This window comes from Brassica rapa, chromosome A04, assembly GCF_000309985.2.
Source record: "Brassica rapa cultivar Chiifu-401-42 chromosome A04, CAAS_Brap_v3.01, whole genome shotgun sequence".
Classification (NCBI taxonomy): domain Eukaryota; kingdom Viridiplantae; phylum Streptophyta; class Magnoliopsida; order Brassicales; family Brassicaceae; genus Brassica; species Brassica rapa.
The window spans coordinates 13,907,924-13,933,897 of NC_024798.2; the positions used below are offsets into that span (position 1 = coordinate 13,907,924).

General features: G+C 33.4%; 4 protein-coding genes and 1 pseudogene across 5 annotated transcripts; 1 reads left to right on the forward strand and 4 right to left on the reverse strand.

Moving 5' to 3' along the window:
• The first annotated feature begins 515 nt into the window (after window positions 1-515).
• LOC103864587 (zinc finger protein CONSTANS-LIKE 3) lies at window positions 516-1,692 on the forward strand. The gene is made up of 2 exons (XM_009142349.3): window positions 516-1,144; window positions 1,218-1,692. The coding sequence occupies exons 1-2, from the start codon at window positions 581-583 to the stop codon at window positions 1,521-1,523; spliced, it is 870 nt and encodes a 289-aa protein (XP_009140597.1). The 5' UTR covers window positions 516-580; the 3' UTR covers window positions 1,524-1,692.
• A 557-nt stretch (window positions 1,693-2,249) lies between these two features.
• Window positions 2,250-3,725, reverse strand: LOC117133503 (UPF0329 protein ECU05_1680/ECU11_0050-like). The gene is made up of 2 exons (XM_033289840.1): window positions 2,645-3,725; window positions 2,250-2,557 (listed from the first exon to the last, which is right to left on the reverse strand). The coding sequence occupies exons 1-2, from the start codon at window positions 2,873-2,875 to the stop codon at window positions 2,363-2,365; spliced, it is 426 nt and encodes a 141-aa protein (XP_033145731.1). The 5' UTR covers window positions 2,876-3,725; the 3' UTR covers window positions 2,250-2,362.
• Window positions 3,726-3,976: 251 nt separating this feature from the next.
• LOC103864588 (eukaryotic translation initiation factor 3 subunit B) lies at window positions 3,977-7,516 on the reverse strand. 2 transcript variants are annotated; one of them, XM_009142351.3, is made up of 10 exons: window positions 7,051-7,492; window positions 6,676-6,913; window positions 6,460-6,606; window positions 6,174-6,302; window positions 5,965-6,093; window positions 5,776-5,859; window positions 5,575-5,699; window positions 5,303-5,501; window positions 4,697-5,229; window positions 3,977-4,615 (listed from the first exon to the last, which is right to left on the reverse strand). In XM_009142351.3, the coding sequence occupies exons 1-10, from the start codon at window positions 7,158-7,160 to the stop codon at window positions 4,165-4,167; spliced, it is 2,145 nt and encodes a 714-aa protein (XP_009140599.1). In that variant the 5' UTR covers window positions 7,161-7,492; the 3' UTR covers window positions 3,977-4,164. The 2 variants fall into 2 exon arrangements, with proteins under 2 accessions (XP_009140599.1, XP_009140598.1); XM_009142350.3 differs by having other exon boundaries at window positions 6,460-6,913; window positions 7,051-7,516.
• A 1,564-nt stretch (window positions 7,517-9,080) lies between these two features.
• On the reverse strand, window positions 9,081-17,188 carry LOC117133688 (F-box/kelch-repeat protein At3g27150-like). The gene has a single exon (XM_033290485.1). The coding sequence runs from the start codon at window positions 13,145-13,147 to the stop codon at window positions 11,846-11,848; it is 1,302 nt and encodes a 433-aa protein (XP_033146376.1). The 5' UTR covers window positions 13,148-17,188; the 3' UTR covers window positions 9,081-11,845.
• A 749-nt stretch (window positions 17,189-17,937) lies between these two features.
• LOC103864652 lies at window positions 17,938-25,773 on the reverse strand (annotated as a pseudogene).
• Window positions 25,774-25,974: the final 201 nt, after the last annotated feature.

Genomic DNA, 25,974 nt, shown 5'->3' on the forward strand with positions numbered 1-25,974 from the left:
ATGCTTCTGTTCCACATTAAATCTCAATGGACCACTTGATTTTATCAATCAGTTACATATTCTCTCTTATTTTTCACTCATCCAAAAAAGGTTTTAAAATTACCAAATGAATATAATTACACGAAAAAGTTTAATCAATATGTTTAAAAACACTTTGAAGTTACTGGTAATGCAGACAAAGATGGTACTACAATGAACTCATATCTAACAGCTACGCTGTCTAATTTTCATTTACGTCGGCAAACAAAATTTAAGCAAAGAGTAGATTTAATCATCTTCCACACCTCCATTTTCCTTGCGTGAGAGTCCGTGAAAAGAACACGAAACCGATACATGTACTTTCACATGATTATGCCCCACTTCTCCGCAATGTCTAAATTTTCAACTATTCGGCTAAGGTTTGCTGACATGTCATCACTCTATTTGCTACTCTTAGATCTCCATGGGCCCACTTGAACCCAGCGCGTACGCCACAAGCGCCACTTTCAGACCATGAAGAGTCAGGAGTCGTAGAAACTGACTCTATTTTATGATTCCTCAGTCTTTAATAGAGAGAGAAAGGGAGAAGAAACGTTAATCAATGGCGTCGAGACCGTGCGATTCGTGCAGATCCGCGGCCGCGACTCTGTTCTGCCGCGCGGACGCGGCGTTTCTCTGCGGCGAATGCGACGGAAAAATCCACACAGCTAACAAACTCGCCTCGCGCCACGAGCGAGTCTTGCTCTGCCAAGTCTGCGAGCAATCTCCCGCGCACGTCACGTGCAAAGCCGACGCAGCCGCGCTCTGCGTCACGTGCGACCGTGACATCCACTCCGCTAATCCACTCTCCCGCCGCCACGAGCGCGTCCCCGTCACGCCTTTCTACGACGCTCCTTCAAATGCTGACGTTAGCATGGAGGCTGCGTCTTGGCTCTTGCGCAACCCGAGCGTCAAGGAAGGAGGTGTAGAGATCCCTAACTTGTTTGCTGATCTTGATTACTCGGGGGTTGATCCGAAGATGGAGGCGTCGGAGAATAGCTCCGGCAACGACGGAGTCGTTCCTGTTCAGACCAGAGCTCTGTTTCTCAGCGAAGATTACTTCAACTTCGACATCTCAGCTTCCAAAACAACTTTCCCACACGGATTCAGCTGCATTAATCAAACTGTAAGGTCCCTCTCTCTCACGTGGAGATGAAACTAGTCAGATCTTGAAAACTTTGTGTTTTGTTAAATGTTAGGTTTCGTCAACATCGTTAGATGTACCGTTGGTGCCCGAAGGTGGAGCTGTGGCGGAGATGTCAAGAACGACGGCAGCACCAGCTCTGCAGCTATCTCCTGCGGAGAGAGAGGCTAGGGTTTTGAGGTATAGGGAGAAGAGGAAGAATCGGAAGTTCGAGAAGACTATTAGGTATGCATCACGTAAAGCATACGCCGAGGTGAGGCCGAGGATTAAAGGACGTTTTGCTAAGCGAACTGATTCAAGAGTTAATGATGGAGGAGAGGTCGGAGTCTACGGCGGGTTTGGAGTGGTCCCGAGTTTCTGAGTCTTTCTTCAGTGTCATGTTGTAAGAAACATTGATGATGGTAGCTAAAGTAACGGTTATTAGAGAAATGTTTAATAGTTGAAATGTTTTTTTATTAACGTCGAACAACTGATATGTGTCACTCCAAAACCATATCAAATCAGCAAATATAAATTATAAATTACTTCCATCATCTCGCAAAATCATAATATGGCAGAAGATTCAACGCCACCAGGTTTCACTGCGGTCCCACCAAACGGATCTCTATTTAAGATACATCAAACACTCTTTTTTGCTTATCTTTTTACAAACGGTAAATCTTTGAACCAATATAGACGAGGACAACTAGAGATCCGGGATGTTCCTAAGGAAAAGCATGTATTGGTACCATTTCCTGTTTGGTAATTGGGGCAAGTGCGAACCAACAAGGTTTAGGGTCTTTGTCGAAACAGAGATAGAGGAGCGATCAGAAACTCTTGCGAGAGATAGAGATAAGTAACCTTTATGCTACGGTATGTTTCATTACTGCAATCAGTGATCTTGCCTTTCTCCTGAACTGACCCAACCTTACTGAAAGTTTGTTATTCATTTTCTTGAGTTTACTCACTTTGCCAATTAACACTAATTGTTGAAATGCACTTGGGTGTATTGCCTTAAACATCACTGGATATTGTGCAAGGTTAACAGAAGTAGAAGACTTGGCCTCATGGTCTTAGTTGAATCAATTTATCAACGTAAGAAAACATCTGTCTCAAAAGTTTCTCAATTATTTTATTAATAATTTTTTAAAAAAAATAATTATTGCATTTTACTTATTAAAAACCAATTGATGGTCTCACTCTTCACAGCCTTAAACCCACTCAGGGCCCTTTGTATATTGGATTCGGTTTTCTCACTCGCTTGGAACGCCGGTTTGGCACTTGTGCAATTGCAGATGCATCAGCTGGATCCTTGAGGGCTTCCTCCAATTTCAAGCAAGACATAGCCTGTTCCAAGGGCTTTTCATCAGCTTCTGCAATCTTCTTTACTCCATCACCTGATAAATCTCTCAATTCCTGCAATCATAAGAAGAAAGATATAGATTAATGAAACACACATAATAAAAACATATATTAGCTCTCGAGAAGATGAAATTTATGTACCCTATCCAATACTTCTTGTGCTTGTTGTATTGTATCCTCGAACTCCTTCAGTTTTTTATTCATCTCCTTGGTTATTTTCTTCAGATCTTCATCCATTTCCTTGGTTACTTTCTTCAGCTCTTCCTTCTTCTCTTTCAGTACTTTCTTAACCTCTTCTTTCTTCTCTTTCAAAACTTCTTCCATCTCTTCAATCATTTCCTTCGATATCTTCTTTTGCTCTTTATCCATCATGAATAAATCTATTTTTCTTTGGTTGCTTTTCTCTTCCGACTTCAGTGTGGTTTCCAAGCTTTATATACAAGTCTTTTTCGTTGTTGTACTCTGCATGCACAAACGTAATTAAAAGGTAGTCGTGTCGCTTTGAATTTATAGATATCTTAATGATTAGTTTTGTTTTCCAGGTTCTTGGAACTCTCCATGTGCGAATAAAATGTTCTATTGCACCACACAAGCTTAATGAAAAGCAATCCGAGTGGTAAACAGTTGTACTATCGTTTTTCATATTAAGATTTCGTGATAATTAGTTTCTTTTCCAATAAGAAGATGAAATGTGGTCAAACGTTTCTTCTGTTTTAAATGTGAGAGCCTATCAAAGTCTCCAAATCCTTAATTCACTCAGACGCTTTGTATCTTGGATTCAGTTTTGGTACTCGCCAACTTTCCTCATCTTCTTTACTCCACTTGATAAATATCTCAATCCGTGAACAGATAATAAGAAAGATAAATTTTGAAATCCACATAAAAGAAAAACATATTAGAATCTCAAAAGGCAGCATAGAGACATTTGCAGATATGCCAAAAGTTAATTTGATGATCAATTGACAAGGAAAGTTATACTGAAATCCGAATGAAGTTGTTCATCATGTTACAATCTATTAGTATCATTTCATTAAAAGTTGGATGAACTTTAATAAAGTAATGAAGAAGATGAATGAAAAGCTGGAGAGAATATAAATCCTAAAAGCACAGAAGAGTATAAATTCCATGTTCTATAGAGCTAATATGTTTTTTTTTCTTTTATGTGGCTCACATATTTATGTCATTATCTATGCATGGATTGAGAAAGTTATCAGGTAGAGAAAATAGGATAGGAGAAGTAATATGATTAGTTATGCTTCCTCTTTAGCTTCGCAAGCTCTTCTTTAGTTTTGCTTTTCAATTTTTCATGCAGAGGTTGCATTGACGTACATAATTTTTTTATTGCACCATTTGTTCAAACTTGTGTTATAGAATTGAGTTGGCCACTAATTATTCTCCATAACGAAAGGTTATCTAGTGGACTAATACTATACAGACCGGCTACGGTGGGTTTTATGGACTAGTCTTACTCAATTACGGTTTCTGACCAATCAAGCCAGGTCCTAACGAAAAAGGGAATGTTTGTTTAACAATAAACAGAGTGCAATTAATATCCAAGGAACCAAAATTGAAAATTCTCTTAAAAAATTCAAGGAGAAGAAAAAAAGGAAACATTTTATGTCTAGAGACTAAAAAGAAAAGAGAAGTGAGAAGCGTTACATTCATTCTTGGACGATTTCTTCAGTGACATCGATAACATCCTCAAACTCGACTTCTTTAACTTCTTTGGCTTCCTCATCATCTTCTTCCTCATCACTAATCTCACCATCCCTAAGGTTTTGCCTCTCTAGTTTCTCCTCTTCGTGCAGCGACTTCCACTGCATCACCCACTTCTCCCATTCTTCCTTCAACGCCTTTCTCTTCTCCCTGTCTTGTTCACTCAAAAGCAACGACACGTCCTGATCCTCTGCCTCGTACTTCTTGCTGTACTTCCTCAGGTTCTTTGCTATCTCTTCTTCCTTCTCTGGAGACAAGAATGATGCCGGTCTTGGCCGCCATGCTAGCTGGAAGAAATGGTCCTTCAGTACACGGTAAAGCAACTTCCCATTGAATGACCAGACCGTGAACCCATTCTCCATCTCATGGACTGATGTCACTGCGGTTGCAACGTACCTATGAAAGAAAAAAAGAGAAAACCAATGTAAAACAAAACATGGAAACAAAGAGAAACAACCAATGGACTGTAACTAGTACCTTCCAGTTGGGTCCCATTCGATGTCTGTGGCCATGAAGTGTTCAGTTGTGGCCATAGTCTCCATCTCATCCACATTGAAAAATTCAAGCTGCCCATTGAAATTCTTTAACCCAGCAAGAATGATGTACTTCCCTGAGGGAGACCAGAAGAGTGCATTGGCTTGTTTGGCCTTCAAAGTACCGAGCTTTGTAACCCTTCCACCGTGCTGTGCAGTCTTCATCGTGTAGAAACTGACGTCTGGTCTCGGTTGGTCACCGTGTATCACAGCAAACCTGTGACCCTTAGGCTCCCACGCGAAGGCGATGATCTTGTCGTTCTTGTTGTCCAGCTCAAGGACTTCGATGGGAATATCCCTCTCTTTGATGCGGAAAAGCTCGAATCCAGAGTACGTGCTCTTCTTTGTCTTTGTGTATCGATCAACCTTGACTGCGAGATACTCTCCGCTGCTCTGCCAGTACATCTTGCAGTCGCTTACGCTGAAGAGATTCTTCTGCCTCAGCTCCACCTTGCTAGGGATTTGGACAAGAGCGACCTGAAGACAATGATATGTAAGTAAATTGCTGTTTTAGGGCTTTTTACTTGCATACGAAGTAATAGAAGCATACCTTGGCAGGCTGGTTCCCACCGCCTTGTTCAGGAACGAACAGTGAGAGGATGGAGTCAGTTGGAGACCAACAGATGTCCACCACATTATCAACCTTCATGGACTTCTTGTCTATTAGGCCGAATGTCTCAGTCTCATAGACAGAGATAGTGTTTTTGCTGAGCTTGGCAAAGTATTTATCCTCTTTTCCACCACCCCATCTGCAGAACAAGTTAACAAGATATCAACATATGTGGAAAGATACATTTTGATTGTATACTTTTAGGAAATTACCTGAAAACAGGCCAAGAGGCACCAGCAACACCACCAGGTCCTCCAATTGAAAACTCATCAGCACTACCCTTGAAGTCTCTCATCATCCTCCCGGTTCTCACATCAAACACCTTTATCTCTACTTTCTGAAAGTTTGAAAATAAATCAGAATCTCTTGCTTATATATAAAAATACAAATAAAAATAGGAAGGCTGCACTCACACTTGCATCTCGCGGGTTACTTGGTTCCTGACTGTGGTAAGTTACGAGGTATTTCTCACCTGGCGAGAAATCAACTAGTTTTACCTTCAATGGAATCAACAAGAAAAGAAAAATGTCAAACTTCAGGACAACGAAGAAAAAACAAAGGCACTACGTGACAACTGACAGTAAAGAGGAAAGGCAACGAACAATATTATGCTGATAGCGCATGAGACGAGTGAAAGTATCAGCACCGCCCCAAACAGCTGCACCCTGCTTGTGAAGTGTCACAAGGTACGTACCCAGAGGAGACCACTGCACATAGCTCTCTGTCCAATACTGCATACAAAGAGAACATAATACGTTCAGATGATGGTGAAATTGTATAGAGCATTGCACTAAACAGTCAAGTAACTTACAGGACGCTTATGAACAGGTTCAGTATTCTTCTGCCTAGGATCATTCCATAAAACTTCAGTATCAGGGCCAGAACGAATGACAAGCTGATCCCTCGCTTTTTCATCTGTAAGCCACTTTTGCAAGTTTTCCTGAAAACGTAACGAAAACAAAACACCTCAAAAAGGCTGCAGCGAATACACAAATCAACAAGAGAACATCCAAAACAAAGAACTAGCTGCACAGAACAGATACAAGACAAGTTTCACGGTGGAAACACTGCTAGTCATTAATGAAAACTAGACATACCCCAGGGACATACGGCTTGGTCTGAGGAGCCTCCCACTCCTCCTTCACATTCATCAACCTGTCAAAATCATCGAACATGTTCACAGCAAAGATGTGAGACTTGTCCAACTTGTAGCCATGAGTCTTCTCCTTAGCGTTTTGAGCTTCCTGCAAACCAACCCATATATCAACAACATACATGTGACATAAGCTAACATAAAAGGTTAGATAAGTAACCTGAGGGGTATTAAACTCAATAAAACAGTATCCCAGCGTCACACCGGTGTCCGGATCAACTGGCATCCAGAGTCCATTCTCCTTGATAACACCCAACTGGTTGTAAATCTTCTTCAGGACATTTTCAAGTTTCTCAAACTTTGCCTTCGGGACAACAGGGAGGTTATCAACCACGATGATATTACCGAACCCAGTGTCGAACTCTAGCTGGTCGTCGTGGTAAACACCTTCATCATCACTACACAACCACCACACAAAAAAAAAACAAGACAAATAATGAATCAGTTCCTGTCGTTCAGATATGAATAAGCATAAATAAGATTCGGACCATTAAAACCATTTCATTACAAGAGATCTAATAGAAAAAAGTCTCACCTTTGGATCCCAAAGTCTTCTCCAGGAGGGAGATGGATGGAATCGAGATTAACCTGAGACCAATCTATACCTAACTGAGCCGCACGGGAATCAATGTCAATGTTCGCCATGATTTTCAGAAGCTTAGATTCTCTCTATAGGTATCGAGAGAGAAGCGCTTCAAGAGAAGGAGAATAGTGCCTTAGGGTTTTTAGTTTTTTTTTTCTTTTTCTTTTTCCTTATGCGGTTTCTGATAAGAATATCTTTTTGGTGGATCAGAAAAGTAATGATGTATTATATCTTAAGCCCACTATTATAACGGTCCGTTTATATAAGTATTTTTTTCAAAACTAAATCTAATAAAATATAGTCCCAAAAATCGGTAAGACACCGCCTAAACGGTAAATCGCTTCTAACGCTATGTTTTGCCCAAATTTACGGGCTTAGTAATTTTACAAAAAAAATGTAAATAGATATCTATATATATATAAATATCTTCGCTTCTCTCCTGTGATGTCACGTCATCAAGTCGTGCGTTATGGAACTGACACGTGTTCCATTTTATATTTGGGGCTAAAATAAATGAATGCAGTCAGGGGTAATTGAACCCAGCACCTCTAGCACTGGTAATTTCTCTTAAAACTACTAGGCTAAAGTCACTTTTTATAAATATGTGGCTGCGAAAATACTTATTATCGTGTCGGCTGGAAGTCCATGCTTCTTCTGCTTGTGGCCAGGACCGACACTGAACTGACGTCAAGATGAATATCGTGAAGTTAAAAACTTTGCTCCAAATAGTTTTGCAATGTTTCCAACATTTATAACTTGATGCATATAATATATATCAAAATACATTTGTTGTACACACTTTTATTAGTTTTGCTTTTAAAAGAAGGTATTTACAGTTATAAATGTTTTGTGCCAGTGAAGTAATGGTTGAAAAACCTCTATACATATGTCATTTTAAAATAACACTCAACTTCTATATATAGTCAATACATATGTCCATGTTATATTCTAGACTAAATATTTTATCTTTTAAAAATATAGAAAACAGTTTTTTTAGTCTACAAGCAAATGTTGTAGAGCAAACATGCATTATACAAAATAATATATATTTAAAATCCATACGCAAAAACATAAAAAATTGTTATAGGCCTTTTTCTGACACATGCACACTCCACTATGAATAAGAATAAAAAAAAAACAGTATTGTCATCAAACTTTATCATAAATCCACATTTGTACATCTATAATTATGAGTTGAACAATTAGTTAATTTGATACAATACCAAAACAAGAATGATCGAAAAACAACTATACCACCGCCTACTAATAACCAAATTCTTGAATCTTAAAACAAATTTTAACTCGAGCATTTAGTGAATATCAAATTAACTAATATCCCGCCCGTAAGGCGGACCGACCCTAGTATTATCTGTTCAATAGCAATGGGCAAAAGATGTTCTAACCAAAACAATTTTCTTAAAATCCAATTTAGATGACTAAAATCAGTCTAAACCATTATAATCGATTTAAACTGTTTTAAAGTGATTTAATTTAGTTGAAATCAATCAAAATTAGAATAAATCTGGTAAATTAAATAATAATATTAGTACAGTTCCACAAATTGAAATATTTTTGTTTTATATATCTAATTTTGACATTTCATTAAAATGATTTTGTAATTAAACTCAAAACTAAAACATCTTAGATACAAGTGAAATGAAATGTATATATAATCTATAATATTATTTTGAAAAATGAATTGATTACTTGTCATCTTCTCCATGATTTTAGTTAATTTGATTACTTGTCATATTTTCCATGATTTTAATATAAGTCATTAGCTTAATTAATATTATTATTTAAAACTTTATTTTGATATCTATATATTTATCATGATATTTAAGATAGTTAATAAACATTAACCTATTCTACTGATATATATACTATTATTTTTTTTAAAAATTTAATATATAATTACAAATGATATTTAAGAAATTTAATTAATAAATAGATATTAACAATTTATATTAACAATATCTACCGATAATATCATCATTGCTTTTATCTTATTTTTAGTATATGATTTTAATGACTAATATTGTAATCAGTTTCTCTGATTTTTATTGGAAATATTGATCAATTTCAGATTATTATAAAATTCATATACAAGTATACTAATATATCTGAATTAATCGGCTTTTTGGTTTATTTGGTTTAATCATTGAATATACTGAACCATATCCATATAATGCGGGGTTTTTTAAATAACATACATTCGCTTTATTCGGTACTACCAAATCCAGACCAATTTCTCTACTTCGGTTTGGTTTTAAATGGTTTTGTTTTACCGGATTGAACACTCCTAGATATAGGTGTCAAAATGGGTAAAAGTTAATGGATCAACCCAAACCAATCCAAACCAATCCAAACCATGTATCTTAATGGATAGAATAATTGGGTCCAAATGGATTAATGGATTAAATGGGTTAATGATTTTAATGGATTGGGTTAAAATGGTTTGGATTGTAATGCATAATGAGTTATCCATAACTAAACCAATAACAATTTATAACAAACAAAAACTCAAATCAAATATATAAACGAAAAAACAAACCAAATTTCTAAACCAATTTTACTACACCAAATGTTTTTTTTCATATATATATATATATATATAACTCAATTTAATAAACTAAATCTAACCCAATTATTCACATATACATATATATATATATGGGAAATACCATAGGATAGCACTAAAAAAATTTCTGTCACAAATATAAACTCTATGGATCAAAATGACTAAAATGTTTCACTAAAGAGGTAAATATACACTTATACATCTAGGGTTAACTAATCTAAACCTTAGGGTTTAGAGTTAAGGGGTGGAGATTTGGGATTGAGATTTAAAATTTTATAAAAATAAAAAATAAATATTAAAAATTTGAAAATAATTTTTTTTAAATAGTTTCAAAAAGTATTTTCGAATTACAAAAAGAAAATTTGAAAAAAAAATAAAAAAAATTTTGAAATTTTTTCAAATTTTTTTTTTGTATAAAAAAGTTGAAATTTGAAAACATATAATCTAAAACTATAAAAAAATATTTTTTTATTTTTTTATATATAGGGTATTAGGGTGAGTCCTTTTACCTATTAAATGAAACATTATGGCCATTTTCCTCCTTGAGATCTATTTTTGTAACCAAAACTTGAAAATTGTCTATTTAGAAGAATTTTCCTATATATATATATATATTTGTTAACACCCAACTTTTAATATATATAAAACTATTATATCTTGATTTTTTAATAAGCCAAATTTAATCATAAATTTTGCCAAATCATAAAATCAAGTTTTCCACCAGAACGCTAAATCTCATTTCCCCACAGGAACGACAAAATCATGTTTTTTCGTCAAAACCGCAAAGTCATGTTTTTTCTGCCAAAACCGTAAAATTGAGTTTTCCGCCAAAACCGCAAAGTCGTGTTTTCCCGCCAAAACCGTAAAATCAAGTTTTTCCGCCAAACCGCAAAGTTATGTTTTCCCGCCAAAGCCGTAAATTCAAAATTTCCAGCCAAAACGACAAAGTCGTATTTTCCCGCCAAAACCGTGAAATCGAGTTTTCCCGGCCAACCCGTAAAATTGAGTTCTCCGCTAAAACCCTAAAATTGAGTTTCCTGCCAAAACCGCAAGATTGAGTTTTTCCGCCGAAATAAAAAAATTGAGTTTTCCCGCCAAAACTGCAAAATCGTGTTTTCCCGTGAAACCCGTAAAATTGACATTACTGCCAAAACCGTGAACTCAAGTTTTTCCGCCAAAACCATAAAATCGAGTTTCCCGCCAAAACCGCAAAATTGAGTTTTCTCGCTAAAATTGTAAAATTGAGTTTTTCCGCCAAAACTGCAAAATCGTGTTTACTCGTAAAAACCGTAAAATTGAATTTACTGCCAAAATCGTAAAATTGAGTTTTCCCGCCAAATTGCAATATTGCATTTTTCCGGCTAAAACCGTAATACTATGTTTTCTTGCCAAAACCGTAAAATTGAGTTTACCCACCAAAACCACAAAATTAAATTTTCTCGTCAAAACCGCAAAATTGTGTTTTCCCACCAAAATTGCAATATTGTATTTTCTGGCCAAAACCGTAATACTGTTTTTTTCTAGCCAAAACCATAAAATTGTATTTCCGCTAAAACAGAAAATCTTGTTTTTCCGCAAAAACGTTAAAAGCAGTTTTCTCACTAAAATCACAAAATTATCTTCTCTGCTAAAATAATAAAATGATTTTTACCACCAAAACCATATAATTGTATGTATCAAAAGTCTAAGTATTCTTTTTGTTTTCAACCCCAAAGTAATATTGTTACTTAGTAACCATTTAAGCTATATAATTATTGTTCATGGCTTAACCATTAAAACCATTCAATCATTAACTTAAATGAGTTATGGATTGACCCAATCCATTTGTCAAATGGATTGGATTGGTTAAAACCATAACCCATATAAGCTTAAAACCATTTGGATATGGTTTGGTTTGGGTTGGTTTACCTATTTTGTCAGTGACATTTTTGGCTGAAGAGGAAAAAAACAAAACCAAAATAAATAAATAATCATTACATAGACAACATTAGTATTTTTTGACAAACATAAGCACTTAAAACAAACAAAAAACAACAACATTTTTATCCCAAATGAAAAACAAAAAAAATCAGAAAAACACACACCAAACAACTTAAAACCAAATGCAACAACTTTAAGCACAAATGCAAAAACAAATAAGTTTCCAAGTTTTCCATGGAGAAAACTTTAAGCAAACATCACACAACAGTTATGAATAAACTGTGGGAGCTCAGCACCAACACACCAATGTTTTATTTCTTCCCAGTGCTGCTCTTCCACGTCTGGAGAAGGACGGCATGAGTGAACTACTGTCTTCCTATGCCAAGAGTGAGAAGTTCCAATCACCAGAAGTCTGTCTCCTATCGATTTAAACGCAATCCCCCAACCGAAGGCAGCGTTTGCGCTCACAGGGACAACACCAAGTTTCTTCCAATTATTTGTGTTTATATCATATACCCGAAGCTCGTTCAAAGATGTTTCTAACATGTATAGATTGTCATCAACCACAGCAATAAGGGGCGGAGATTGGGAATGCGCAATGACTGTCATGTCTTTTAGCATGTCAGGTATCAACTCCCAAGAATTGGTCGTCTCATCATAACTTTCTCCACAAGTGAGGTGTTTATCATTATCATCTCGGCCACCGAGGACGTAAAATTTTCCACGCAAGAAACATCCTGAGCTGAACTTCCTTGCTTTATGCATTCCATTAATCATAGTCCACCTTTTTGTATCAGCATTATACTTTTCTACAGTTTGCACAACAACAGGGTTTCCATTTTCATCCATTTTAATGCCTCCTGCAAAAAATGCGGTTTTACCATGGCTTGCAGAACCGTACATGGCCCTCGGTGTGATCATTGAAGGACCTTTGAACCACTTATGATTCTCTAGCTCATAGCGAAACACCACAATTCCATCTATTTCTCTCCCTATGACAATTAGTTGAGTACCCACACTAATTGTTTCCTTATCGCTGTGGAAAAAGCAATAGTCAGAAGAAGGAACTTTAGGAAGTCTCCGAAAGGTTTTAAAATCCTTATCAAACATTTCCCAATTAGATACAGCCCCTGAATGCAAAATCACATAGGGTTTCACAAGTCCTTTTTCTTGTCTCACCCTGAAAATTTCACAACTCTTTAATAACTGCAAGAATTTCTTGTTAAGAAACTGCAGTTTCCAGTATTCAAAGCATGGTAGACGAGCAATGATCTCAACCTCAAGCTCGTACAAAAGCTTATGATCAACGTAATAGGCATCATGAGTTTTTAAACCTGCAAGATTCTGAAATTCTTTTGCAATTTCTCCTTTTTCTTCCTCGTCGGAATCAGAACAAGGTTTCACATTCAAGTCAAGTATTTGAGGTTTAATGCCAACCATTGAAATATTCCTTGGTTCAGATCGGCTCAAGCTTGCTCCAACTTTAGGAGCCTGATCTTCTCTTAGCATTAGCACATCACGATTTATTTTAGCCATCTCTTTTGACATCAATTCCTGTGAATTTCAAAATAATACTATGAATAACAGCATTCAATTCCAAGAATCTAACAAAATTTGTTTTACTACATATAATTACAAACAATTTTAAGTATTTGAACTCCCAAATTTTATTTAAAAAACAATAATGAGATTCTGTTATATGAACTGGGAAATCAAAGAGATTCAAAAACTGCATTAAGTAATACTAGATTTTGACCCGAGTTTTTTTTAAAGCGCGGGATTAATTTTCTTTTAAAATTCTATAAATTTTTTAATTATAAGATTTTTTTAATTATAAGATTATGTGTTTTTATATATGATACCTATATACATTTAAAATTTATTGATTGTTTATGTTATAATTATAGATATTAGATATGCTATAAAAATTATATTTATATTTATGAAATTATTTTTAAAGAAGTTAATTTTTTAGAAAAATATTGTATTAATTTTAATTTATTCTAAAGTATTATATTTATATACTAAATATATTTTCTCATTACATAATCTAATATTATTCTTTGCAGATTTTTTTTTTCTTTTCAGATTTTAACTATTAGTTATTATTTACTTAGATGCATATATTTGTTTCAACCATATAAAACTCAACTATAAAAATTGTAAAAAGGAAATTTTATGATTTTGTTATTTCTCAGAATTAGGAAAATACACTACAAAAAAAAAACACATCAATTCATTTGTATCTCATAAATAAATTATATTAGTTTAATTTATTTATTACCCGCAAAATTAAGTATACTTCATATGATTAGAAATATCTAATTATTCAAAACAAAAAAAAATCTGGTCGAAAAAAGAATTGTTATGGGTATGATAAAGTTTTACCGAAAGTAAATTCTAATAGTTAACTAGCATTTATGGTTTTGTTTTGGTTTGTAAAGAAATTTATTTGTTACTATAAATATAAAATATCTCTAATATTTTGTAAATATGATAAAAATCTTAAGGCAGAATCCTAAACTTTTAAAATAGAATCCTGCTTTAATAGTATAGATAAACTCAAAAATTGCAAGCAAATAATTAATTAATGCTTCTATATAATTTATTGTTTTGAAAATTTAATATTTCAAGAGATTAAGAAAATATTTCCTTAGTCTATACAATAATGTGAGCCACTAGAAAAATGTAATTTAAATTTATGCAACACGACAGAAATGTACAAGCACTGTTCTAAAACATATAATTGCATGCCTTTTACGATTATAATTTTTCTATTTAAAGAACTTTCAAAATATCAAATTGGGAATATGTATTATTTCTTATAAGTAAATCAATATAATTTCAAAACTAAGCATATTATGACAAAGATTAATATATTTTGTGATAGTGATGCAATATAAAAATCTGATATGTAATAATATCACTAGTGATTAGATTTATCATAAAATTTGCATGTGTACCTTAAAAACTGATAGAAATTCTTTATTGAATGCTCTCTTGAATCCCAGTTATATTTAGTTAGTTGAAAAGATGCATAAGAAATTTTGACTAAGTTACTCAGATATATATAGCATATGTGTTTTGATTTTTAGCTCTACCCTATTATAATGTTTTGTTTAATATTCTTACCATATTAATATAATATCCTTATTCAACCTTCAACCATAAATACAAGTAATAAATTATCTGGAAATTTTGACTAAACTTTTATGAGTTTATTTAAATCTTTACCATACACGATAAGACTACTAATTAGTGATTGTTTGCAGTTTTGACTAACTTTTTGTTAATTGTTTGAGAATATTTATTAGGTTTTCAAAGAAATGTTTTGAATAATTTTTGGCTTTTAATTAAATTAATTATTTTATTTTATTGCAATTTTTTTTTAAATGTATGCATTATTAAAAAACAATAAATAACAAAGTTGATACTTGCAAAATAAAATAGTTTCATTTTAAAATAAAAGATTACTTTCCATTTATAATGAAAGTCCAGTTTGTATATTTTCTTTGATCAAAGTCTATTGTGTATATAACACATTAAATTTATAAATCGAAAGTCGAGTATTAATTTAATACCCTATGATTAATCTGATTCGAACCAAACTGTATTTGGTTACTCTGAGAATATAAAGAAAATTAATTTATGCTACAATGCAATGGATATTTATTGTTTCTCCGATACCTTTTAAGTAGCTTACAATGTTTACTTCTCAGAAGAAAAATTTGATGCTCCTATATCTTCAGAGAGTTCTTTAAATCGGCTTCAAGGAAATAAAATATTGCGAACTCAAATCATTGATCTTGGAGCTAATAAATAGTTACAGAGATCAACCCGCTAATATCGAACTGACATGTAATAATATTAAGAAATAACAACCTTATCCTTATTATTATTTGTAGATAAATAAGCACATATTTATAAATGTTGGTCTTTTTTTAACGTTGGGTAACACATTACATCATCATGTAATCTCTAAATCTATTACATAAGATGATCAACTACCTGCAACATATGCGATATTGATGAACAGCTTCACGAATAATGATTCCACGATGAAGCTCTCTCTGAAACACTTGAAACCACAGACGGCTCTGCATGTACGACATCCTCGATGGACAGGCTCTCACCGCAACAGGCGATCAGAACGAACGGCTCTGCTTACATTACTCTGGAACCTCCGAAAGCTTCGCATCCTATAATCTGCAAGAAATTGCATAATCTAGGATTCGAACCCCAAGCATGGGTGTAGAAGACTTTAAACCTTAACCAATAGGCTAGGGTGCTTCCACATAAATTTTGCTCTTTTATTTCTAACTATTTACAACTCCATTATTTTTCCGCACCTCTGTGTAAATAATAAATATTGGGTTTCGATAAAATGATATATTAAAATTACCAAAACTAAATTAGTTTATTCTCTGTTTTAGTAAAATCTTATAGAAAATCCATTATGTAACCATATAAAATAAAATAGAGATTTTTTAAATAAAAATAGATACAACCATAGTTTATGGTTAATTAAAAGCCAAATGACCTTACAAACTCTAGTTATCCGAACTAAAAAAATAAATTAAGATACAATTTTAATGTGTTATAACTTTTACAAACCTAAAATTTTGAAAAATAAATTGAAACCAGATAGCGATTTTAACTGAACATATGACATAATTTCCCGCCAAAGCCGTAAAATCCAAAATTTCCCGCCAAAACGGCAAAGCCGTGTTTTCCTGCCAAAATCGTGAAATCGAGTTTTCCCGCCAAAACCGTAAAATTGAATTTTCCGCCAAAACCATAAAATCGAGTTTCCCGCCAAAACCGCAAGATTGGGTTTTTTTCCCAAAATCGAAAATTGAGTTTTCTCGCCAAAACTGCAAAATCGTGTTTTCTCGTGAAAACCATAAAATTGAAATTACTGCCAAAACCCTGAACTCGAATTTTTCCGCCAAACCCGTAATATTGAGTTTTCCGCCAAAACCATAAAATCGAGTTTCCCACCAAAACCGCAAAATTAATTTTTCCCGCCAAAATTGTAACATTGAGTTTTTCCGCCAAAACTGCAAAATCGCGTTTTCTCGTGAAAACCGTAAAATTGAATTTACTGCCGAAATCGTAAAATTGAGTTTTCCCGCCAAAACCATAAAATTGATTTTTCCCGCCAAAACCGCAAACTTGAAATTTCCTGCCAAAATCTCAAAATCGGTTTTTCCGCCAAAAGCGCAAAATCGTGTTTTCCCGCCAAAACTGCAATATTGTATTTTCTGGCCAAAACCTTAATACTAGGGGTGTTCAATCCGGATATCGGTTCGGTTTAGGTTCGATTTTTTTCGGTTTTCGGTATTTCGGTTATAAGTACCTTTCTAAATCCATGTTTACTTCGGTTTGGTTCGGTTTATATTCCGTCGGTTTTTGGTATTGTCAACACAGTCATTTATTAAAAATATATTACATGTTCAAATAAATGAACAAAAACGTAAAAATGTTTCTACCATCAAATAAAATCATCAAATCTATAATTAAAATCAGAGCCTGAAATTTTGAAAATAAAAATATGAAACAAAACATAAACATGAAAGAAAAGTTTTTCCACTCTTCCATATTTAGTGTTCATTAAAGTCATGCTTTTTTGATTGAACACGAAACTCTGTTTGTTTATAGATAAGAAAAAAGTTGTGAAAATTTTCATTTTCCATCAAATTTATCATCTTCATATTAATTTAGTGAATACTAAAATAAAGCAAAAAGATAAAAATAAATAAAAGACTTAGAAAATAAGATGTATGAATTCCGATGTATTGTTATTTAATTATAGTTCAAGTGTTTTTACAAATTATATAAGGTTCTTTATTACTATAACATTATGGTAATAGTTATTAACACAAATTTAACTTATATAACAAATAGATTTTCATGTATTGTTATAAAATAGATACATATTTACATGTTTCTACTTTTAATCGGTTTTGTTCGGTTTATTCGGTTTAATCGGTTATATACCAAACCATATCCAAATCCTATGGTTTTTATAAAATTATATCCATTCGGTTTATATGGTATATACCAAAACCAAACCATATTGTCTATTTCGGTTCGGTTCGGTACGTTTCGGTTTTACCATATTGAACAGCCCTACTTAATACTATGTTTTCTTGGAAAAACCGTAAAATTGAGTTTTGCCACCAAAACCACAAAATTGAATTTCTCGCCAAAACCGCAAAATCACCTTTTTCTCACCAAAACTGCAATATTGTATTTTCCGGCCAAAACCGTAATATTGTGTTTTCTTGCCAGAACCATAAAATTGTATTTCCACTAAAACAGAACATCTTGTTTTCCCGCAAAAATGTTAAAAGTAGTTTTCGCACTAAAATCACAAAATTATCTTCTCTGCTAAAATAATAAAATTGTTTTTAACACCAAAACCATATAATTGTATTTATCAAAAGTCTAAGTATTCTTTTTGTTTTCAGCCCCAAAGTAATATTTTTACTTAGTAACCATTTAAGCTATAAAATTATTGTTCATGAGTTAGCCATTAAAACCATTAAGTCATTAACTTAAATGAGTTATGGATTTACCCAATCCATTTGTCAAATGGATTGGTTAAAACCATAACCCATATAAGTTTAAAACCATTTGGATATGGTTTGGTTTGGATTGGTTTACCTATTTTGACACCCCTACTCCTAGACTATCTTTATTTTGGTGATGTTTTATAGTCTTGATTATTTAGAATCCTTTCAGTGCCACATGATTTATTTTCAGTCCAAATACAATATGTGTTTAATTTCAAATACAAATTTCCTAATTTAATTATTACTATAGAAAATTGATCCAAAATCTACACATAAATAAAACTATGAAATGACGTAAAATAAAATAAAAATAAAAAAATAAAACTATGAAATAAAAGAATATAATTTAATACCTTAATTAACAATACGAATATTGAAGTTTTATAATTTATAATAACTAATTTATATCTAATTTAAATATTGTTTTAAATAAAAATAAACATTGGAATTAAATATTTTTAGGTAAAGTGGGGGACATCAACTAGTAATAGTATTTTAAGCAATCGACAATTCTCTCAAATAGTAAATTTTTAAAATTTTGTCATCATAACAACCCACAAAAAAAAGAAAATGATTAAAAGATGTTTCATTAAAGAGGTAAAAAAAATTCTACCTGTCGATTTATAGATATATCAATATAACTAATTATTTAGAAAAATAATAAAAAAATATTTTTTTATATTTTTCGAATTATATGCTTTCAAATGTATCTTTTATAATTTTTCGATTTTTTCTTTGAAATTTGAAAATGCTTTTTGAAACTATTTTTTAAAAATTTATTTTAGCAGTTTAATATTTATTTATTTATTTATTAAAATTCTAAATTCCGTCCCTTAACTTTAACCCTAACTTTATTTACTATTTATTGAAACATTTTTGATCATTTTCCTCTTTGGGGACTCTTTTAGTGAAAAAAAAACTTTTATCCCAAAAATTTCTCTTAAGCAATCTTCCTCCACAAAAAAAAAAAAAAAGTTCTAACATTTGTTATTGGTATGAAGTATCCCACATCGTTTATATGGCTATTGGCACGATTTTACTTGAACATGATAGGTTCTATAAGCATACAGCTCGAGTTAGGCTTAGTCTTGGTGGAAGGAAGATCTAAGACTGCTAGATCAGAATGTGATGATCTATGGTTTGAGTTTTTGACAATATAGTTTTTGAATTAGTTCTTTTGAAATAGATAATTTCATTGGAATACATAAACTATTGAAAGTATGAAGTACAAGCTGTAAGTAACTTAACCCAAAGCATTTTCCATGATTTCTTCTGTTACTGACTTCATTTGTGCGTAGGTTCTGCTTCATTGATGATGCGAGAACAACTTTCTTTGAGAAGACGAGGGAAGAATGTATTTAGTGGAAACATATGTGGCCAGCATTTCGCATCCACAGCCAAAGCTGCCTTACAACACATTGGTCCAACATTATCAAACTTTCCTGTGGACACTAATTTGAAGATTTCAGTTACACAGCCTTAAACACTGGTAAGTGATGACCAACATTTTGTGAGATTGATTGGAGAAATAAAATTATATTTTACTGGTAATGGTAAAAAGTAAATTTATTTTACTGGAATTTTTTAAACTAAATATTTTATCACACCTGACAAAAAAAAAACGTAATCAACTACTACAAATTAAATATGTTTCCAGCTAGAAAAATACAAAATTAATAATTAACATAATTGTTAATTTGTTTTGTGTCCATTAGTAGTTCATATTTTGATACTTGCGATCAATTCCAATTAAATAAAATATTTTAAAAAAAAAACTTAGTTCCGATAGGTTTTTTTTTTTTGGTAAAAGAGTTCCAATAGGGTATTTACGTCTGAAAACTATATGATTGTGATCCTTAGATCATGAGAAATGGTAGATACAATTGTGAATTTCTCAAAATATTAAAATATTAACTTTTAGTTGTAGCTAGGGTTGCCTTGACATTCCCCCCTCAGTTACATGAACCCACGCTCAAAACACCCTAGATTTCCACTTCATCGATAAACCTAGAGCTGTGAATTTTAATCAATACCCGCGGGCCTTGGCCCGTTTGATCCGCCACAAAATGGGTGCGGGACGAACAAATAGAAAAATTTGAATTGCGGATGCGGATACGGTTGAGATTATTTTAAGCAGAACGGGTGGATCAGCCGAATTTGAGTCACAGATACGCGGCAACATGCAAATTAAAAAAAAAAGTTTTTTTTAAGAAACAAAAATTTTCGAAAAATATATAAAATATCATAAATGTTTATATATCTATATTATTATTTGAGAAGTGATTTTGCTTATTTGTCATCTTCTCCCTGATTTTATAAAATTATTGTAGTCTATTTTATCCATGTACACTATTTTTTGCGAAGTGAATTTTTGCATTGGATCTCTCACAATAAAAATTAAAGCGGTTAAAGTTGTTGAAAACCTTAATGAATAATTAGCTTAATCATTAGTTAATCATAAAATAATTAAAATAAAATAAAAATTAACCAAAAAAAAACAGAAACATACTTTAAGAAAAAATTATAGTTAGTGTATATCTCAATGCTCCCATTGATGTAATAATGTCATACATATTTTAATGGTTTATTTAACGAACTTATATTATCAGGATAAACATGTTGTTACAGTTTTTATTTTCAATATGTTCTCACAAAACTCATTGTAATTCCTTCTTTTTATTAGGTTCAAAAACAAAGATGTGTAATTAAATATTAGTGAAAAATAAAATTTTGTATATAATTCATTATAGAATATAAAATTAATATTAATAATATTAGATTTATAGGTTAAATAATTGATTATAAATTAATATAATAAAAATTTCTAAAGTAAAACATATTTTGATAACTAAGATAATTATTATATATATTGTGTTGTTATCTGGAAATAATATTTTAAAATTAAATTTTTTAGTCTAATTAATATTACCTAGGAGTTTGGCCGGTTTTGGCGAAGCGGGTACGTGTATAAAAAATATTCTTTGCGGGTTATACTCTTATGCAGGTCAAAATTTCGAATAAAAAGAAAATGATTCGACCTGCCACGGAGCAGGCTGACAACGAATCCATCACTAGATCTGATTTGGTTGGTTTTGTCTGTCTAGCCGGCAAGAGTTCTCTCTGCTAGATCTGATTTTTCTCTGTTATGTTTTGTTTCATCGAGTGTGGTGGCTCGTCTATTCATCCGGTGTGGTGGACTGGTAGTTGCAGGGGTTGGGGTTGGAGCCTTGTCCCATATGCTTCATGCTGTCTTTTCTGTGCAGGTATGTTTCTTACAGATTTTATTCTCGGTTCTTATGAAAGGGATTAGACCTTGCTATATCTTTCATGTTCTCTGCCGCATTATGAAGCCATGAGTTTTGGTTGTGGAGAGGTCTCTCAACAGTTTTGAGAGGAGATATGCATTGTTTCTCTGTTACACGAGAGATGTTGAAAAGTAATTCCATTGGTTTTTGTTTGTTTGGCTCTCCTTCACAATTTCACTATTTTCCTTTGCATTTACTATTATCCACATGTGTATGGGGTTAATTTACGGTTCCTACTGGTATACCTTTTCTTTTATATTTTGTTTCTGGTCTGTTTGATTCATTATTGTAAGAACACTTATGAATGAAATATATGCATTAAAAAAACAAAAAAAAAAATTAGGGGGGGAATATGAAGGCAACCTATATAGCTAACTTTACTTTCTTTTAAAAAGAATTGAATAATCATATGGTGACAAGTGTGGTGAGAGATCATTGAGAGATAAAAGTTACTCAAAAGAAACCCTTTTTACTATCTTTGAGACTTTTTGATCAAATTTAAACGTTTTAGTGGTGAGAAACTATGTGAGACACCACAATTAAGGGCATCTCCATCTCTACTCCATTTTTTCTTTTAAAATGGAGTAAAAGTGAATATTGAGTAAGAAATGCTACAATCCAACTCCATATCTCATTCAATAATGAAATTTACTTCATAAATGGAGTAATCTATTTTTTGTTTGTTCATCACTCCATTATGGAATGAAAAATGGAGTAGGGTTGGAGCAATTTTACTCCATTTTTATTTTTACTCTATTTTGGAGGAAAAATAGAGTTTTTCATTGGAGATGTTCTAACGATGGCAATTCTATACTGCTTTGAGGACTTTAATCTCGTCACTTACGTCTATTCAAAGCATTATTTTTTCTTGATTCTTCTGTTTTGTCGTTGACATTGAAGTGAACTTGAGCTTAGTCAAATTGCAAGTTCAAGCTTGAATAATGCATTTTGACTTCGGACATAAAACAAATGACAACCAAAACCAGTCCATACAGAACATGTTGAATTTTCAACGAGGAGTAACATCGGTGATTGTTGCTTCATCTACGGAACAAGGAATAGACTTACTACTCGACTGACCTGGCTCCAATCCATGGGCTAAAGGGTTTGATCTTGGTCCGTTCCCAAAAAAAAATCCAGGTGGCCTAGGCACAAGCAGATTTACTGAGCTGTTTGTGAGCATTTGGTGTATAGTCGACAATGTTGGACGATCTACAGGATTTTCTTGAACACATAACATCCCAATATGAATATATCTAATGACTTCATCGCGTTTACAATCTTCTTTGATACCATTATCTACAAGCTCAATCAATGATTTGTTTTCCCAAAGTCTCCAGACCTGTTGAAGTTATGTAAATGCATATATTCATAACTATGATCACCGTTTGAAAGAATCCAACAAAATTTGGAACTTAATTAGTTTATGATTTCTCACGTATGTGACTAAGTTGTTAACCAAACCATCCATTTGGTAAAAGCTGCTGTTCTTTCTGCCACTAATGATCTCAAGAATCAAGACTCCAAAGCTATAAACATCTGATTTCGTCGAGAATTGGCCATGCGTCACATATTCAGGTGGCATGTAACCACTGCAAAAACACAGGTTAAATTGGCAGAAGAATGGCACATTAAAATAACTTTGTCAACTTCATTTAAGGATATTCTTACAAGGTCCCAACTACTCTTGCTGTATTGGCTACAGTTTGGTCCACTCCAAAGATCTTTGCCATTCCGAAATCAGCGATTTTCGGATTCATGTGAGCATCTAAGAGAATGTTACTTGCTTTGAGGTCGCGGTGTATAATTTTTAGCCGTGAATCTTGATGAAGATATAGAACTCCTCGAGTGATTCCCACAATGATGTTGCGTCTCACTGTCCAGTTCAACTGAACTCTCTTACTAGGATCTGTATATTCATATATAATCACACTTACCTATCTATAAGAAGAATAAATAACAGACAAGGGTATGCCAAAACTGAAGTTAACTTACCAAAGAGGAAATAATAGAGGCTTTGGTTAGGAACAAACTCATAGACGAGTAATTTCTCTTCTCCGTGTAGCGAAAATCCAAGAAGTCTAACAAGATTTCTGTGCTGAAGCTTTGCAACAACTACAACCTCGTTCTTGAACTCTACTTCGCCTTGTCCTGATGTTTTTGAGAGCCTCTTTACTGCAACTTCAGTTCCATTCATAAGCATACCCTTAAAATTAATTGCATATTAGGTATTAGGGGTGGGCGTCGGGTACCCGTTCGGGTTCAGGTCGGGTATTTCAGATTTTCGGGTATTTTGGTATAGAGGTGTAGAACCCGTTCAGGTATTTCTGTACTTCGGATCGGGTTCGGGTATTTTTAGTTCGGATTCGGTTATTTCGGATCGGGTTCGGATATTTAGATTTTGAAAAAAAAATTAAAATTTTCATTTCTCAAGTTTCTTTTATTTAAAAATATAACTTTCTGTTAACTAATTTTTTATTTTTAATAGATTGAATGGTTAATAGATTTGGACATAACATTTTAAAACTAAAAAGGCATTAACTTAGTTATTTTTTTTAAATTTTGGATGTAACTTTTTGTTAATTTTTGAAATAAAAAACTTGACATGCATTTTAAGTGAGTAGCAAATCATTTTTTTCGTAATTATATGTATATCATATGAACTTAAAGTATGTGTGGTATCAATATAAATATTTTATATAAAATGAGAGATGTAAACTAGAAATATAAGATTAATTATACATATGTTCGGTTATCTTCGGATTTTCATTCAGGTTTGGGTATTATCCGTTCGGGTTCGGGTATCCAATCTCTCCTTATTCAATACCCGTTTGGGTACTTTGCTACTTCGGTTCGGATTTCGGTTCGAATTTTTCGGATCGGGTTCGGGTGCCACTTCGAATATCGGGTAAAGTGCCCAACCGTATTAGGTATCATCATTTCATTGTTTCTCCACAAAAGAAGAAAGTAGGGTGGACATATAAGGTAAATACCTTGTAAACCTCACCAAATCCACCTTCACCAAGCTTGTTATGCTCTGAAAAGTTGTTTGTCGCAGCTTCAATTATTTTTAAATCGAATTGAACAGATTCCGCTTCATGTATGACCATCAAACAAGTTCCTTAAGCCGTGGGATTCTTTAATTTGAAATACCAAAATCAATCAAGACTTCTATAAACAAACAAAAAACTCACTTGGAAGTTCAATGTCTTGCTTTCGCTTTCTTCTCTTGATAGCTAAGCCTACGACAATTACTATTATGGCAACGAAAACAACAATGACTGTTGCAGCGATTTTTTTCCCGAGAACCCTTTATCTGCACCACCAGTTCACCATAAACATAGCTAACACAAAACCAACAAAAAAAGAAACAAGAATTGCCGGAAAATATTTCCAACGAAGACTTGCCTTTTGTTTTGGTTTTACTGGCCAGGTCGGCTTCAGAACGCTGCGGTGAAGGCGGCAGCGAAGGCGCCAATGATGGCCGAAACTGAAGATTAATATTATCAAAAACACCAGAGAATGGAAACAATTCCCACCGGAAAAAGCAACTTGGCCGCATTATAATACTGCCTTTCCTCCCATGGAGCTCTTTCTTATAGTAATCAACGCTTGTCTGTAAGCAAATTTTACAATCATTTGAAGATATATCTGGAGTGCATTGCATCAAGACCGTAATGTTCCCGTAAATCGGCACCGGCGATACATCCTTTGCATAGTATTTACTACTAGACAATGGCAACGGAGAAGAAGAATTAGACGAACTGTTTCTCACCGACGAAGAAGCTGATGTGATCATACGAGTCATTAACCTGTCCCACACACTATCAAACCCCTTCTGGTCTTCATTTTTTATGTAGAAATTATTATAAAATCTACTAAAAGGCTTCAAGGATAGGACCCCGAAGGACTTGCTAGAGTAGCGAACAAGGCAAAGGATCTCTTGACCGAGCCATGAGAAAGCGTCTGACTGGTTCGAACAGGCCTGTAGTAAACTGTCGAATGCGTCGTTGATACAGGAGGAGAAAGAGTCTGGTCCAGCACCTGGAGAGCACATTCCCATGTCGTAGACTATGTTGGGGCCTAACCCTATCGAACCGTTGACCCAGCCGTTATGGTTCGTGATGTTAGAAGCTAGAGTAGAGTTGATGAGACGGCGGTTCTTGTCATATGGACTACCGGGTTTGAAATTCCCAGCAGTATCATCACAAGTTTGTGCAGAAACATAAATGGCACTGGAGCTTATGATAAAGAAGCGAGGATTAATACAATGTCTTCCTTTCCCATTTTTTTAATATAATTTAGATCGTGTGTGTGTGTGTATGTTGTTGATCTTACCAATTTATACAGAACTTTGACCAAAAAAAAAAACCAATTTATACAGAACTTTGAATTCTACCAGTAAATATGCGCTGTATATATAATAAATAGGCTTACTTTGGATTTCAGTGGGAGACTGACTTTGCTACTTTGGATTTAAGTGGAAGTGGAA

Coding starts and splice junctions, on each gene's coding strand:
- LOC103864587 (XM_009142349.3), top strand. CDS start 581: ATGGCGTCGAGACCGTGCGATTCGTGCAGATCCGCGGCCGCGACTCTG. Junction 1,145..1,217: donor TCAGCTGCATTAATCAAACT/GTAAGGTCCCTC, acceptor GTTAAATGTTAG/GTTTCGTCAACATCGTTAGA.
- LOC117133503 (XM_033289840.1), bottom strand. CDS start 2,875: ATGATGGATAAAGAGCAAAAGAAGATATCGAAGGAAATGATTGAAGAG. Junction 2,558..2,644: donor CACAAGAAGTATTGGATAGG/GTACATAAATTT, acceptor TTATGATTGCAG/GAATTGAGAGATTTATCAGG.
- LOC103864588 (XM_009142350.3), bottom strand. CDS start 7,160: ATGGCGAACATTGACATTGATTCCCGTGCGGCTCAGTTAGGTATAGAT. Junction 6,914..7,050: donor GAAGACTTTGGGATCCAAAG/GTGAGACTTTTT, acceptor GTGGTTGTGTAG/TGATGATGAAGGTGTTTACC. Junction 6,094..6,173: donor AACCTGTTCATAAGCGTCCT/GTAAGTTACTTG, acceptor CTTTGTATGCAG/TATTGGACAGAGAGCTATGT.
- LOC117133688 (XM_033290485.1), bottom strand. CDS start 13,147: ATGTCAAAAGAGATGGCTAAAATAAATCGTGATGTGCTAATGCTAAGA.